Raw genomic sequence first — 15,601 nt, forward strand, 5'->3', positions numbered from 1 at the left:
AGTCTCGGCTTATAGTATAGACTGCGAGTAGTATTGATACTGGAATAATACAGCATCCTGTAAACATTTGTATATGGGGTGAAGGTCGGCGTGCACGTACCGAATCGTAGAGACGCGTCCAGTTGGATCCTAGGGAGCTATCAATGAGTCTGTCTACGTGCTCGCCTACGAGCGAGTGTGTCAGGGCGGGTTGGAACCGATCTCGAAGTTGGTTCGCGGTTTGCTCGCCAAAGGCGGCAAAACATGGCATTGAGGAATCTGCGATCGAAGTCAGATCATTGAAGCTGATGCCCTCTTGCAAGCACAACTTACCCTTCTGCATCAATTCCACGAGAGCTAAAGTGAAGTAACGGTGAGTTGATGAGCATCACCTCAAGAGAAACAGCCACTCACTGATGATCCGATCGCAGTGTTTCCGCGCAGCTTCGAAACCCTCCCGAAAAAGACGCTTAAACTCGGCGAACGGTTCACCGTCAATCCCTCCGAGCACCTCCACGTATTCAGGAGGTAACTTGAAAGGAGCCGCCTCGAAGCCAATGTTCCCTGGAGAGTTCGAAAGCATGAAGCCGAAGTCGATGTGGACAACATGCCCTTCTCGGTCTAGCAGGATGTTGCCGTTGTGACGATCCTTGATCTGGAGCAGATATGTGATAACTGAATAACCTATCGCAACCAACTTTTGTTCAGGACCTTTGAAAGAGCAGCATCTTTGGGAGGCACTCACCGGCCATGGACTTGGCAAAGTTCCGTTGCGCGCGCACAAACTTAGCCGAGTTGGCGTCGCCGTATGCCTGCCGCCGCAAAAATACTGAGCTATGAAGCACTGAGGTCCGTTTGCTACATGGGGAGAACTCACGGTCTTGAAGTGGTCCAGCAGCGTCACATAGCCGAACCGGCCTTCGGCCAACCGCCGGGCGTACTCAGCCTTCTTGATCGAATGTATCGAGACGGCGTCCGTGATAGTCTCGACCAGGCCCGAGGAGGCACCGGTAATGAGTATACGGAAACTGGAAACGGCGTAGGTTGAGATGCTGCTTTCCTACACGCGCTGTACTGTCGCCGTCACGAACTTACTATCGCACCCAGCACTGACAGTTTTCTTCGCGCCAGATGTTATCAAACTCTTGGATGAGCTGAACGGCAAGTTGCTCTTGGCGTAGGTCAGCTCCGGTTTTGACGATGACGGAGACACAGTCCCAGTTCGCTGTCGGAGAACATCAGTCAAGTAGATCCATTAGTTTGGGAGTGGCCCTACCTAGATGGCCGTAAGGCGAGCCATGCCGGACGCGGCTCTGGATAAGTTATTCATGACATGACCAGCTGTGATCGGGAGGAATTGTACCTTCTTTGCTGCCCATGACTCACTGAAGACAACAGCGGATGGGTCATCTCTGTTCAGCTCGCGCTTCACAATGTCCTCGTCCTCTGCGGTCTTCATGCTCCCTCTCAGATCGCCTATGCGCATCAATCCTTCCCCCTCCCTGTGCTCTTTCATGCGGGACATCCGCTCCTCCTCTAGCGACATCATCTCCTTCATAATCCGGTCGCGGATGGCAGCCGCTTCCGCATGCTGCACTCTCATGCGCATTGGGGCGGACGCGTCTGCGCCTCGACCGCCTAACGAAGGATGGATAGGTCCATTGGTCGAAGTATCCCCCGAGGATCCAAAAAGGCTCGACCCGGGTATCCAGCTCCGCGAGATCGAGGTAGACGGTGACTCCGACACGGGAGTGGCTAGCGAAGGACTGCCGGACAGCTGCAGGGAAGTCACCGGTTCTCGAACAAGGCTGGCGTTCAGCTGCGCGAGCATGACAGCAGCCGTACGCATCCTCTCCGAGTACTCGTCTAACGAAAGCAGTATTTGTTCGCTGATATCGGCTCCTGACTCAGTGATCACGGGTGTCGTCGATGGTGTGTCAAACCTCCAACCTCTGTTCGACCGTAGTTCTGGCGTGGTTTGTGAGAAAGTCGCCATTTGCTCTAGCCGAGGTGTTACAGGCATGGACGGAGTCCGCGACCAAGCAGCCATGTCAAGTTCCTTGTTTTTGGGTGCGGGAGGAAGGACAATGGATTCCGACAGGTCAATGGGTTTTCGGAGGGATTCACCAACTCCTATGACTTGGTCCACCAGGTCCATTTCCTCATCATCGAGTGAAGTCTGGCTGTTCGGTGCAGTAGATTCTACCTGGATTTCCGGGACATCGTTGTTTTCAGCGTCGAGGATTGCTTCAGCAGTGCTTTTCCCGCCCGATAAGCTCCTTTGCGACACCAGTGGAGGCGCGGTGAAGTTGATGAGGTCTTTAGACGCTCCCTTTTTCTGGCTTTCTTTGGCAACGATGCGTTTGAGTACCTCTTTATTACTCCGTTTCGTCGGGTCAAAGTCCAGATCATCATTAAGAATTTCAATGAGCAAGAGATAGGGTGCACGCTCGGCTGAATTGAGGACCACGCTTTCGCCCGGAGGTATCCGCACAATCTTGTGATGTGGTTGTGTTCCAGGCGGACGAGGTGTATCCGACGAAGAGCACCACATGGGCATACAAACCTTGAAACAATTGTGATAAAACGTATAATTCCATGATACATTAAAGCTCATACCTCTGCTGGGAGCTTGTGATTCAGTGCAGTAAGCTCTGCTCGCAAAGCACTCACACGGGCGGGTTTGGGAACAACAAGTAATCGATTCGATATATTTTCCAACGTCAGTAGGAATTGAACCTTGAATTTGCAATTAGTGCTTATTGGTAACAGATCGGTCAATAGCCATACTTCTGAACGACAGTATTGACTGCGGAGTAAGTATGATTGTGCTGGCAAGTCGTACTGCCGCAGTAGAGCATCCGCCGCGTTTATTTGAGAGGGCCGAAGAGGTTGACGAGTGTGGGATATCGAGGGTGTAGACTGGTATGGTGCGTCGCTGCGATCATTCTGGCCGAGAGGATCGTCTGACATCCGCGGAGGATGTACATTACGAAGTAGAACAAGCGCTGGGCTCGTTTGGGCCGCTGCTATCGTTTTCCTCCGCTTTGGTGTATCAGCTGTACTATGATGTGTGTGGTCTTCTGCCATAGATTTCTCGGTCTTGTTTTCGCTTCCGTCGTCGGAGTTCTCGTCATCGTCGTCGTCAAGATCGTCATCGGCAGTTTCCTTGCGTGGAGACAATGAACCTCCTACACTACCGTCGTCCTCAGCCTTGAGGCTTTTTGAGCTCTCATCCTCAGCACGACCCTGTTCGATCGCTACCTCTCCCATGACACTGGTGAGCCGAGGCATCGCAGGGGCTCCAGCCAAAACGAGAGCGATCCCTACAAGAGCAGGCTCGGAGAGAGGTTTGACCTTCTTACGCGAGGAGAACGGGGAGAAAGTGATGCTCATGCCGGAATAAGGACCGGAGTTTGGGGTAGGGAGATCACCAAAGATGATTTCGTGGCACTGATGTAGAGTCCGCTGACATACTTTGAAAGATGGTGTATTTGGAGATGAGCTAAGGTCCTGCAGGGATGACTGCATGAACCAGAGCGTCTGTAGTGGTGAGGCGCGCGTCAGGCGCGAGATCCGGCGATGGTGTTCCTCGCGTCACGCACCAGCATGGCAATGTGAGTGGACTTGCGGGAGATGTCCACCACGAAGCATTCTAAAGCGCGAGACTTGGACGGTCGCGTTATGAGAAGGTGACTGAGACCAAGAGGGATTATTGAGAACAGATTGCGGGGTGTTTGTGAGATGAGATTACCAGATGAATCCCCAGACCTCGCGTAGCTCGTGCGTGTCATACTCCCGTAGCCTGCGGGTGAGATAGTAGGTGATACCTATGTTATCTGCATAGAGCATGAGGTAGCGAAGAGCGACATGGACAGAGAAGAAGGAGGGGGAGAGAAAGAGACGGAGGAGGAGGGCATGGGACATGGCTTGGGTGACTCGCAGGCAGCCTGTCCAGTGTCGACTCTGTCCTCCGCCGCCGGGTCGTCCGGGGACACGGTGCCTATGTATATATCATTCCCACGGTCGACACGTTCACACTAGAATGCTATTATTCGATCACTACACTTTTAGTTACTCTCTTGTACTGGTCACTTGCGCTTGTCGTCACTCCTCTCGACACGTCGCCAATATGCTTTGGCCCCTCCTCGCACTTTTTCTCGTCCCTCTTGGCGTTGCAGCCAGAAAGTCTCCCCACCAGGAGCTCGTCGACCTTGCAGCTGCCGGCAATGGCCACATCAGGCTCGACGAGCGCACCTTCGACCTCTTGACTGCGCCAAGCCGTAACTGGTCTGCCGCAGTCCAGTTCACGGCAATGGACGCCAGGCGCAGGTGTACTCCTTGCAAGCAAGTCCTCCTTCTCGCGTTCTCCAACTGTGTCTGACCGCTGCCCCCAGGGAATTTGATCCTTCTTTCGTTGCCGTTGCACAGGCATGGCATACCGCTCCCCAAGCCGACCGCGACTCGCACTTCTTCGGGACGGTCGATTTTGACGAGGCATCCGCAGTGTTCCAGAAGGTATGTGTTCTCCTCAGGGCCTTGACATCGTGCACTTAACATGGGTATAGCTTGCCATGGCCTCTGCCCCTGTCGTCCATGTCTATCCTCCTACCGATGGACCCCGCCGCCCGGCCAACGGCAAGACCGCCGCGTCTAAATACGACTTCTCCAAGTAAGCACACGCACTTTATCCCTCCTCCTCCGGGAACCCCGTCTCAACTCGCATACACCCATAGCGGCTTCGAGGCTGGCCCTCTTGCAGAGCAGCTCTCGCGTCACACACCCATCCCCATCCCTTACAAGGCGCCCTTCAACTGGGGCCGCCTCGGCGCGTTCGCGGCCCTCATCCCCATCCTCGCGCTCGTCTTCCGGTTCATCGCTCCCCTTGCGAACAACCGCTGGGTCTGGGCGGCCGGCACCGTCGTTCTTTCTATCGTCATGACCTCGGGCTACATGTTCACTCAGATTCGCGGCGTGCCGTGGTCCGGTCCTAACGGAGCATGGATTGCGCAGGGCTACTCCAACCAGTTTGGCCAGGAAGTGCAAGTCGTATCGGTAGTCTGTATGTATTTCTCACTTCACGAATTCTCAGCCAACCAAAGCTTACATTATCATAGACGGCGTACTCGCAATCTCTTTCTTGATGTTGACCATCGTCGCCCCTTATCAGCAGTCGCCAGGACGCCAGCGCACTCAAATCTATCTCTGGACTGCGGTCAATTTCATTGTCTTCTCGATCCTTGTCTCCTTGTTCCGCGTCAAGAACAGAGGTAAGAGTCCTCTGTACTACAGTTTTCGCACAGTACGCTTATGAATTATAACCAGGGTACCCCTTCAAGCTCTTCTTTTAAATTGTTTGCGCTACTTAGGTATCAACAGATGTTGCTGTAAAATCCGTGAAATTCTAATCATAACTAGAACGTCGGCAACATATACAAAGCGTGTGCGAGCGACATGAATAAATGATGCGTTATAATAAGTGTCAATGTCGTTAACGGCGTGCATACTACCTAAGGGGATTAACCTATGCACCACCGCCTTCTTGTTGGAAAACGTCAACGTAACGATTCCGTACGCTCCGCTTCGCTGCCTGCGAGCGAGGTCGTCCCATCGGCGGTGGGGGCGTGCCGCTTGCATCTGGCAACGGCGTGGGGGGTAAAGAAGCCACGTCGCTCGGAACCAGGTTCGAGCGAGTGCGAGCCATTGGCTTGGCCTGGAAGCCCTGACCAAGATCAATGGCGGAAGCAGGCCGAGATGGCGGAGGTGCTGAGGGGGGAGGTAGAGGACTTCGTGGTGGAGGTGCACCGCCCATGGCCCTAGCAGGAGATGCAGTTTGTGCCCTTGATGGTGGCGGTGGGGTTGCCGCTGGTTTTGCCTCTTCAGCTCCAGCCTATACCAAGTTAGCTTCACCCTACGGCGCAAAATTGTGTTAACTGACCGTCTTGTTCACCCACTTCTTGAGATCCTTGTCATAATAGAAGGTTACCTCTTGTCCGAGGTTGGCCTTGACAGGTGCTGGGGAGTCTGCCTTCTTACCTCCCCATAAGCGGCCAAGCCAAGACCCACTCGAAGCGCCGGCTGGTGCAGCAGGTGGCTTCTCTGAAAAAAGTGTCAGTACATACTATCACCACTGAGTAGCTGTCCATACCAGGTTTTGCCTCAGCCTTCTTAGGTTCCTCGACCGGGGTAGGTTTATCGCCATTCTCCGCGCCCTGGACAGGGGTTGACCGCTTTGATGAACTGTTCCCAAGACCGAGGTCATCTTCGTCATCTACGATGTTGTCGCGTCGCGCGACGTAGTTCTGGGGGATGGGTGGACTGGGCGTCACAGATAATGCGGGATCATCCATCAGGGAGATGAACCCGTTGGAGGATTCATGAGCATCGTCCAATTGGTGGAATGTGTTTGCAGTTGGCGTATTGGCACTGTCAGCGTTTCCAAGCGAATTCCACCAGCCCGACTCCTGCGCGGGTTCCTGCGAAGTTTCCTCAGCGGCACCGCTGTTCTCCTCCTCCATGACCTCAAGGGAAGGTTTCCTTGACAGTGAATCCCCGCTAGCTTGTGAAGAGGCGTACCCATTGCCGTAATAGCCATGCGGTGCTGAAGGCATTGACGTTGTTGAAGGCAAAGATGACGGGTAGGCAGGAACCTTGTTCGGCGCTGGAGACGTCCTCCTATTTGGTCGGTGCATGTCCATGGCCGAGGAAGCACGGTTGCCCGGAGCGTACGGGTTGGGCGCAGACCGGGTTGACAAAGCAGATCCTGTGCGTTGCGGTGGCGGAGTAGGAGCACCGTTATGCAGGTTACTGTACGAAGGAGGGGGAGGCGTTGAACTTGCAGAAGGCACCGCAGAGGATATTGTGCTATATTGAGAAAACGGCCCCGAGAAGTTTGGCTGGGGGTGAACCGGCTCCTTGTTGGGGTGCGCAGTCTCTTCTCCCTCGCCGGCAATGAATTTGGTGAGCCTTCCTTCCAACCAGCTTCCCAGGCTATCCAAGCTAGGCTTGGTTACCTTGCCCCCGATCCATGAGCCAGCCTTGTCCACTTGAGGTGCGCCAGTCAGCCGATCTGCAAGGACCTTCAGCCGCTCGACCATAATTACGTTAAGATACTGTGATGGACGACCGAGAGAGGCAGTAATGGACTCGCAATACCTTGATCAAAGTCAGCTGAGAATCAAATGTTACAGATTTCTACACACTTGCTAGCGGATTGCACATAACCCAATTCGGCAAGGGCGTAAGCTCGAACCAGCTTGTATGCCTGTAGATGAGGAAGGCCACCAAACGTCTCCTGTCCCTTCACAGCTGGCTTCAGAGAGAGCGCGAACTCCAGTATCTCAGACAAGACAATGGAGTCTTGCTCCTTGCTGAAAGTTGGTAAGTAACCGGGACTCTGCGAGCCTAGCAATATAATCCGAGAGGAGGGCGTTCCAACGCCACCCAGAGGCGATGTTGCGGGAGCCAGCAAGTAACTACAACCAATGTCAGATGTTGTTGAGGGGAGATACATAAACACATACCAGCAATGTGCGCCTTCTACCATTTGATGGGACAAAAGGTGATCTCCCAGTGCTGTCAGCATTGCTGAAGTTTCTGGACCCATAGGACTGCTAATGACTGAAGCAACAATCTCCGGCCACTTGCCTAATGATTCTGAAGGGATCTGAGCAGTTGTCACTGCTGAAGGGAAGTTAGGGGACATTGGTGTGATGTGGGCGAGCGAAGGAGCAGGCAGTTGCAAGCCACTGTCTTGCTTGGCGAGGTTGTTGGTAGGAATCATCTCCTGAACTAAAACAAACATCAAACAAAGGAAACAAGACGAAGGCTCGGCAAACATACCAGCAGAAACTCCCTGGCCAGAGAATAGACTGTATACAACTCTCAGCCATTCTCGGCTAGAGCCAGGCGATCCAGCTGCTTCGGTGGGCACACCAAGTTCACATTTGAGGAATTCACTAACGACTTCTTTCCATGCTTCTTTATCAATGCCACTCGCGATCACCATTGCATGAGCCCAAAGTTTCTGGTCCAGTGCGTAGTGATAAGCCTTACGCCGCTCCCCTCTAACGAGGAACTCCTGAATTTTATCCAGCGCCGAAGCAGTGAGAGTAGTCGTGGAAATCGGTGGTTCGTTGATGACCGGAGCTACAGTAGAACTGAAACCGTATGCATTGCTCAAAGGTGAAGCAAAAGATGGCGTCATGAGCTCAGACCCCACTTCGGCAGGATCACCTGAAGCAAGGTGTGGGAATAGTGCAGACCGTATGGCTGAGTCGTTACTTGGGCTGTGTGGGAGTTGGGTCAGTATTCAGATAAGATTGTAAAGGTACACACCTTCCGGACAACAGTCCATCGTTATCCACCATGATCTTGAGTAACTTCAGCAACGCCAACTTCCCTCGTGTACTGCGATCCTCTGGGCTATCCGACGAGAGGTAAGGAACTCCTTTGGATAGCTCTTCCATACGATCTTCGAGGTATTTGGCGACGCGGGCTTTCCTGGTCTTGGCCTGAGCTGCACCCGTCCGAACCAAACTTGTGACAGGAGACCCAGGGTCGCCAAAGAGCGGGCCAGGGAACGTTCCAAATGATGAATCCAAAGCAGACTCGGGTATAATCTCCTTTAACGTTCGGATCTGAACGTCCATCGACTTACGAGACGACAGGGCCACGTCAAAGCCAGTGCTCAGGCCACCAGCACCATGGAAACAGGTTAGAAACTTGCCACCAAAGCCGAAGCTGAACACCGGAATGCGCGCTGAAGTCCGGCCAAGAGGATCGTTCGAGCCTAGAAGGGAAGGCGAAGGCGCATAGAGCCCACGAGCTGGAGGGGAAACATACAGGTCTTGCCCCAAAGACGCGTTGTTAGCCGGAGCGGCGGGAGGCGCGTACGCGTTGTTGATACTTGTCGGAAGAGCGGAAACGTCCACTGGCGACACAGAGGAAAATCCACTGTCTGATCGGGGACGCAGCTTTGACGGTGACGTTTGGGTCTTTGGCGTATACGGGTCGTACGGGGAGTGTTGTGCCGGCGGAGCTGGGGCAGAGGTTGCATTCCCTGCATACGCAGGAGCATTCGAGGGTTTAGGTGGTCCATACGGAACGTAAGGGGAGTATGCGGGCGAGCGATGTGATGCAACTGAATGGCGGCTACCGGTGGATCGAGTGGAAATAGGTGAGCTTGGAGATTCAGGTCCCGGAACTGGAGGGGTATAATCTTGTCCTGAGCCATAGCGCGTGTCAAGACTATCTACTATCTCGGACCGCAGGGGCGAGGACACCCTTTGAAGTGGACTCGACCTAGGGGAAGAATGTCCCGCTGAACCATGAGAGCCTCGCTTGAAATGGGCCGTTGGCTTAGGAGATCCATGTCCCTGGCGAACAGCTTGTGGTGAAGAGGGAACGCTGGAATGAACCGGGCTGAAAACCGCCTCCGGATCATGCTCCTCGATAGAGGTCGGTGCTCCGACGTTTGCGAACGTACCCATCTCACTGGTAACGCCGTCTGCACCCTGTCCCACGGGGTTCTCCCCGGCAAGTCCAGCCTCGCCGACCTTCGCATCCCAACCACCATGGTCTTCCCCGTCGACAACACCTCCTTCAAAGCCATAGCTCTCACTTGGTTGTTCTGGATTATAGGCGGGGATGTCTTCACCGAATGGTTTCTCGAACGTTTGACGAGGTGTAGGCGCCTCTTCTGCCAGATCTACCTCCGAGGTCTGTGGGGCGTATGGATCGGGACTGGACCGAGCCTTCATCTCAGGCATTGACAAATCTTCAGTAGCAGAAGTACCGAAGTAGTCATCTGCCGGTGGTGGCTCCGTGTTTCCGTGCTCAAAAAGAGCATATCCTTCGGCTGAAGGAGCACGAGCTGGAGGCGGGGGAAGCTGGGCGTCGGCCCCATGCTGGCCGTAGCTATGGCCAGTCGCAAGGCCCTCAGAGTTGAGTGGGACCTGAGGGTTATATTGAACTACCGGAGGGGTGGCTCGAGCATTAGCGCCAGAGTAAGGGCTGTACGGGTTAGCGAGTGGAGCTTGGGTACTTGTGGGTGGGAGAGGGCTATACCGATCGCTGGCTAGAGGAGCAGCCTGGGTACCCGCGACTGGGCGAGGGCTGTATCGGTCATTGGCAGGGGGTGGGTGGCTAACCGCGACAGGACGAGGGCTGTACCGATCGCTAGCAGGAGGACGTGGAGACCCGACTGAGTAAGGATCATAAACACTGTTGTTTGAAGTAATATGCGCTGAATGACCCATCGGCTCATGACCAACACATCCACCGTATGCATGCCCACCTTGCGGAGGTTGAAACGCGTCGCGTGAGGGTGCACGGGGTGGAGCCGCTCTCGGGGGAGGAGGCGTTGCCCTGGGAGGTGGAGGAGAAAGCATGCTAGAACCTCTGTTAGGCGGAGGCGGCGGAGTGGACACCGGTGAAGGCGTGTAGGTGTTCATTGCTGGAGTATATGCAGGGCTGCGTCCGCTCGTTGCACGCTTCGGTTTTGGCGGCGGGATCGGCGGATCGTATGCATTGGATACTTTTGGACGGAAGGCATCCGCAGACGCAGGGGTCGGAGGAGGCATCGTGGCAGGTACCATAGGAGATCGCATTGGCTGGGACACAGGAGGGGTGTAGGACGCGTACTGCGATTGTTGGGGTTTCTGTGCCGTCGCAAATGGCTTGTAAGGGTCTACGGCAGCTTGTGCAGAGGATAAAGGTGCTTGAGTGGGAGCAAGGGTTGAATTTGCAGATGGTCGATACGAATCGTACGCATAGCTGGAAGCACCATATTGCCCACTAGAGTAGGGATTACTCTGCTGCCCATAGCTACTTGCCACCGGAGCTGCAGGCGCATAGGGGTTCGCTGGAGGAGCGGCAGTAGCATGTTGCTCTGATATACACGCAAGTCAGCGAAAAAGGATTCTATTCGCGGCAAGGTTCTGAGAACGTACGATACGTGCTGTATCCAGTGTTCTGCGGTAATCCATTATAGATACTTTGAGAGCTGGAATCCGACGGTAAGCCACTGTAAGCACTCTGCGTATATTGAGTGCCAGTGCTCTGGGGTGACGCTGCATAACTGTCTACCTGTGAGCCCTGTCCAGCGGGACTCAACCAGTTTCCAGACCCAAACGTCTCGGATTGGGATGTATCGGCAGAACCAAACAGACTGGATGCATCCTGACTCGCATGCGTTGAGTTGGTATCGAACGGGGACGCTCCGTGTTCTTGACCTGGCGGTGTTGCACCGTGAGCCGGAGATGTCGTGTCCCGTTCTTCGTCGCTTCCTATGACAGCAAACGGATCAGAAGCCGCGCTGGAATCGCCCCCAAACAACGAGGCGGCAGCTTCGACCGAGCTCATGACGGGACAGTCGGAGTTGGAGGAGGAAGGAGGAGGAGGAGCGTGCGCCGTACGGGACTACTTCAGTTGGGCGCTCCAAGCGGCTTGAATTACTTCGTAACGATGTTTACCAAAGTTTGTTGAATTCCCCGAAAGCCCAGCCGAGACCGACACTCGGGCGATCCTCCGACTCGTCCACGTTAGCCACGTTGACATTTCGCAAGCTTTCCCCAGAACCTCGCTCACTATACTCTAAAGTCCTCGTGATCACTCTTAAGTCATAATTTCTGACCAGGTATTGCTCCCTAGGTAATGATCACACATTCTCGGAAGGAAACAGCAATTCCAGAATATTATTACCGCCAGAAAAGTGGGTATGCGAGTGTATGATATACGAGTGCTAGTATGTGCTATGTAACGACAAGCACTGCGGAATTGGGAGTCCATTTGAATGTCTATTTGCGAGTTGCTAGAAGAAGCCAAGAGCTAGGTATTGGACACCAGAAGCAGATTGATCAATGCGACAGCTGGAAAGAGAAAGCAAGGAAGGTTATATCCAGGATATTGAAAAGAACGACTAAACAGATTGTGCGATTAAACAAGCAGTTGTGTGCAGACACTGTAAGCAAGAGCAGATTCGAGAGATTATACCATAGCATTACGACGATGGATTGATGATGGATGCGAAGACTCATGCTATTATATGGTTTACTGAGATATTGAGGGGTAGTCTGTGGGTTTGTCCGATGCGAGAGACCGTTCTAAAGCACGTTCGACTGGGGGAAATAGATTAGATTGGGTGCTAATAATACTGGAACGACTCCTCACTTGAAATAAGGTGTTTGCTGTAGGCGCTAGAGTACCGTCGCATGGCGGTAAGTTGAGGGCGTATTTTATTAGCAAGAATTTCTTTCTGCTCGCCCTCGGCAACAGTCAGAGCACGTTGTAGCACATAGTCTTCAACGAACGTTATTAAATGTCCTTGCATGATATGGGATAAAATATTGCTTACTGGCATACTGATCCTTCATCATGGACACGATGGGGCTGACACCATCGGCCTTGGGAGTAATGATCTCGTCAATGAGAGTACGACGCTCGTCGTAATTAGCGGTGACAAGAGCCTTCTCGCAGACGTTCGACGCGAATTTGTGCCGAGCCATATTCAAGAGCTGACCACGGAGTTTCGTTATGACGAGGGAGCGATCATGCGGCTGACATTTCTCGAGCACGAATTGGACGACATAGTTCTACACGGTGTGATTAGCGACCGAAATGACTCGATGACAAATGTGACGTACCCCGAATTGATCTTGCATAAGGTTAATTACATACTTGTGCAGCTCGTCCATAAGAGAACGAGTCATGTCATCAGGAAGGTGCTCCAGACATCTTTGGAGAACGCGACAGCCGTAAGGATGAGTGGAGAGATCATACACGTTCCCGCGGAAACTATGGACAAAACCAAGCTTATCGGCAGCAACACGCTCGATGAGTTTCTGAATGACCTGAAGGACAATCAGCTTTGCTGTGACCACGTCATAAGTTCGATGTACGTACATGATTGCCATTGGCGTCCTTTACGCATCTGGCGAGGTGCGGTTCAAGCTCCCTTACAAATTTGCCTTGTTGCTCGGGAAGAATGAACTCGATCGCCTAAACCATCAACACGTAAGTAAGTTGAACGCAAGTAAACAACCGGGAGGCTAAACCTTTTGGATGACGCGACAGCCATACATCTGCAGAGATAATGGCAGTACATGTCCCTCCAACGTGTTTGCCAACGCGGACTTCTGGATCTGAGTGCCATGCTCAAAGAGTTTTTGGATGACCTGCCGACAGATAAGCAAAATCGCCGATTTTCTCGGCAATGAGGACGTACGTAATTGCCAAAGACATCCTGAGAAAGAGCAAGTGTGTGGCTGGGGACGATTTCATCGAATATTCTTTGTTTCTCGTCGCTAGATGCGCTCTCGAGCTTCTGCTGAATGAAACGCGAGCCATGTTGATCGCCACTGAACTCAACGACATAGCCATAAATGTCCTAAAACAAAAGTTGGAGAGTCCATTGCGGGTGCAAACGTAAATAGCTTACACGAAGCTCCCATTTCCTAGTCTTGTTCGCTCGGAACTCTTCGAGGAGGGGGCTCCGTAAACTTGGGTCATTGCGATCACGGCGACCTGCCCTTGCATTCTGCGCATAGAAGGGTACTGCAGGTACGCCCGATTGCGCATATAAACCTCCATTTGGCATCATGAATGGAACTTGACCACCGAAGTCGCCAAAGCCCTGAACGCCAAGAAACTGTCAGAGCCGAAACGAGAGACCATTTATGGCTATCAATTACCTGAGGATGCATCCCGAACTAACGTCCGAATAATCAGCATGGATCCAGTTGTATGCACAATAAACACTCACTTGTTTCTTGCCCGGCATGGACGCCGGCACAGCGGCGCTGAGCTGAGGAGTTGGCATCGGAGAGTGCGATGGAAGAGCGGCAAACATCATAGCTTGATGGTGAGGATAGTAGAAACCAGGAGCAGTGCGTGCAGAGAGAGAGAAGTCGTAGTACATGCCAGCCTGCTGACCGGCCGCAACAGGATGAGCACCAGAGGGAATATTAGCGGGGTACAGATTATTGGAGGAAGGGTTAGTTACACCAGCAGCATGGTATACGGAAGCATCCTGTCCATTATTATAGCCGTATGAATAGTCGGCGTAAGGGTCGCGTACCGCGCCGTTTGCGTAATATTGGGAATAATCGCCGGGGGTTCCCGCTGGAAAATTCCCATAAGGTGCGCGTGGTTGGGTCATCTGGGGTGGAGGTCGTGTTTGAGGGAGAGTAGAGCGGCCAGTGGGGTTAGTGTTCGAGGGAGCCACCGCTGGAGATCGGTACTGGTTGCCGGTGGTATGCTCTTCTTCGACGGCCATCCCGCGGAGGCCCATAGAGAGCTCGTTCTCAACGACTGCAGACAAAGGAAGAGATTCATAACTGCCGGCTTGAGCACCAAACGCGGTGGTGGAGTGTGCTGAGGACGAGGCAGGATACCGGTGCTGTGCGGACTCGTTCCCTGACGCATTGTCGAAGCGCTGAGGCGAATACTGCCCGGACTTTGCCGAGGCCCGATCATCCTTTTGAAATTGAATACAGGAAACACCCAACCAAAAAAGGCAACCTTACCGCAGCGCGAGGATGAGGCAGAGTTTGTTGCGTTCTCGCTCTCGCCTGTTGCAACGACAACGCCGAGCTCGAATCCTGCCTCAACGTTTCAGAACAGCTCGCTCCATCTTAGAGCAACGTGAAACGTACTAGGATATACTCCGGTTGCTGTTGCGCACTCTCCACCATCTCATCCCAGCTACTTCCTGATGGACGCGTCGCGTTCCAGTTGTCGCCGATACCGCCTCGAAAGCCGTTGTCCATCTGACGCGGTGATAGTTCGTTACTCGTAAGTCCCGACGCAGAATTCTTAGACGGAGTCGACCAAACCTATGCGCGAACGTGTTTTTACAACAAGCTTCCACGTGTTGAATCAAGACAAGCTTACCTGCCAGCCAGCGCTCAAAGGTTTTAATCCTTGTCCACTAGTCATGCCAACTCCAAACATGGCGTTGGCTGCTTGTCCGCTGAGAGCTTTTTGAGACTGCTCAAAAGAAGGGTTTCAACGTGCCGAACGGACGTTCATACGCCACAAAATACGTACATGACCAGGCGAGGGAGAGGGAGTGTGGCGCGAGGAGCGAGTTGACGAACCAGATGGTTTGCGCGAAGTATCTCCTGGGCGAGCTGACATTAAGGTATAATGACCAAAATTTGTGCACTGACGCACGAGATGAGTACGGTTCCAGTCAACGAGGGAAAGAAGAGAACTGACAGATGAAAGATATTATTATATATGGACGAGCTATGTTGCGAGAAGGTAACTGGAAGAAACAAACAGTGACTGTCAGTATGGACGCGTGTTTAAATGAGGAGCGGGTGGAGACCCGGCTAGAAAGACGCGTCCAGAGAGAGGTAAAGGAAAGAGTGACGGGGAAAGCGTGTTGTTTCTTGGTTCGAGGGCGCGTGCAGGGTCGGAGGGATAACTGACCAATGAATGACTATCTAGGAGCGCGCTTGCGGAGCCGAGGTCTCCGGCGTTGGTTGCAAGAAGTTAGGAGAGTCAATCAACGCGACGAGTCGAACGCGTGGCCGGCAAGAGAGGAGTGGATGGGTGAAAATGAGTGGTAAGGAGAGGGTATGTAATGGAGGGAGCGGAATTATTAGGCCAACCATGT

General features: G+C 53.2%; 3 protein-coding genes across 3 annotated transcripts; all 3 read right to left on the reverse strand.

Moving 5' to 3' along the window:
- Nucleotides 1–9: 9 nt before the first annotated feature.
- On the reverse strand, nt 10–3,906 carry CONPUDRAFT_87663 (kinase-like protein; the record flags this gene model as incomplete). The annotated part of the gene is made up of 13 exons (XM_007766552.1): nt 10–39; nt 101–258; nt 313–336; nt 394–663; nt 725–791; nt 857–1,007; nt 1,075–1,204; nt 1,256–1,292; nt 1,343–2,545; nt 2,599–2,718; nt 2,770–3,522; nt 3,585–3,675; nt 3,734–3,906. The coding sequence occupies 13 exons, from the start codon at nt 3,904–3,906 to the stop codon at nt 10–12; spliced, it is 3,207 nt and encodes a 1,068-aa protein (XP_007764742.1).
- A 167-nt stretch (nt 3,907–4,073) lies between these two features.
- Nucleotides 4,074–11,386, reverse strand: CONPUDRAFT_97967 (uncharacterized protein). The gene is made up of 13 exons (XM_007766553.1): nt 10,932–11,386; nt 8,317–10,870; nt 7,822–8,267; nt 7,503–7,770; nt 7,182–7,454; nt 6,128–7,134; nt 5,918–6,078; nt 5,305–5,869; nt 5,097–5,249; nt 4,716–5,041; nt 4,548–4,651; nt 4,377–4,497; nt 4,074–4,326 (listed from the first exon to the last, which is right to left on the reverse strand). The coding sequence occupies exons 1-8, from the start codon at nt 11,341–11,343 to the stop codon at nt 5,504–5,506; spliced, it is 5,487 nt and encodes a 1,828-aa protein (XP_007764743.1). The 5' UTR covers nt 11,344–11,386; the 3' UTR covers nt 4,074–4,326; nt 4,377–4,497; nt 4,548–4,651; nt 4,716–5,041; nt 5,097–5,249; nt 5,305–5,503.
- Nucleotides 11,387–12,124: 738 nt separating this feature from the next.
- CONPUDRAFT_48379 (ARM repeat-containing protein) lies at nt 12,125–13,576 on the reverse strand (the record flags this gene model as incomplete). The annotated part of the gene is made up of 7 exons (XM_007765886.1): nt 12,125–12,279; nt 12,335–12,572; nt 12,624–12,830; nt 12,883–12,978; nt 13,035–13,154; nt 13,205–13,366; nt 13,418–13,576. The coding sequence occupies 7 exons, from the start codon at nt 13,574–13,576 to the stop codon at nt 12,125–12,127; spliced, it is 1,137 nt and encodes a 378-aa protein (XP_007764076.1).
- Between the last annotated feature and the right edge of the window lie 2,025 nt (nt 13,577–15,601).

The sequence above is a fragment of the Coniophora puteana genome (genome assembly GCF_000271625.1).
Source record: "Coniophora puteana RWD-64-598 SS2 unplaced genomic scaffold CONPUscaffold_2, whole genome shotgun sequence".
In the NCBI taxonomy this organism is placed as follows: domain Eukaryota; kingdom Fungi; phylum Basidiomycota; class Agaricomycetes; order Boletales; family Coniophoraceae; genus Coniophora; species Coniophora puteana.

Coding starts and splice junctions, on each gene's coding strand:
- CONPUDRAFT_97967 (XM_007766553.1), bottom strand. CDS start 11,343: ATGAGCTCGGTCGAAGCTGCCGCCTCGTTGTTTGGGGGCGATTCCAGC. Junction 8,268..8,316: donor GATGGACTGTTGTCCGGAAG/GTGTGTACCTTT, acceptor ACTCCCACACAG/CCCAAGTAACGACTCAGCCA. Junction 6,079..6,127: donor GAAGGCTGAGGCAAAACCTG/GTATGGACAGCT, acceptor CACTTTTTTCAG/AGAAGCCACCTGCTGCACCA.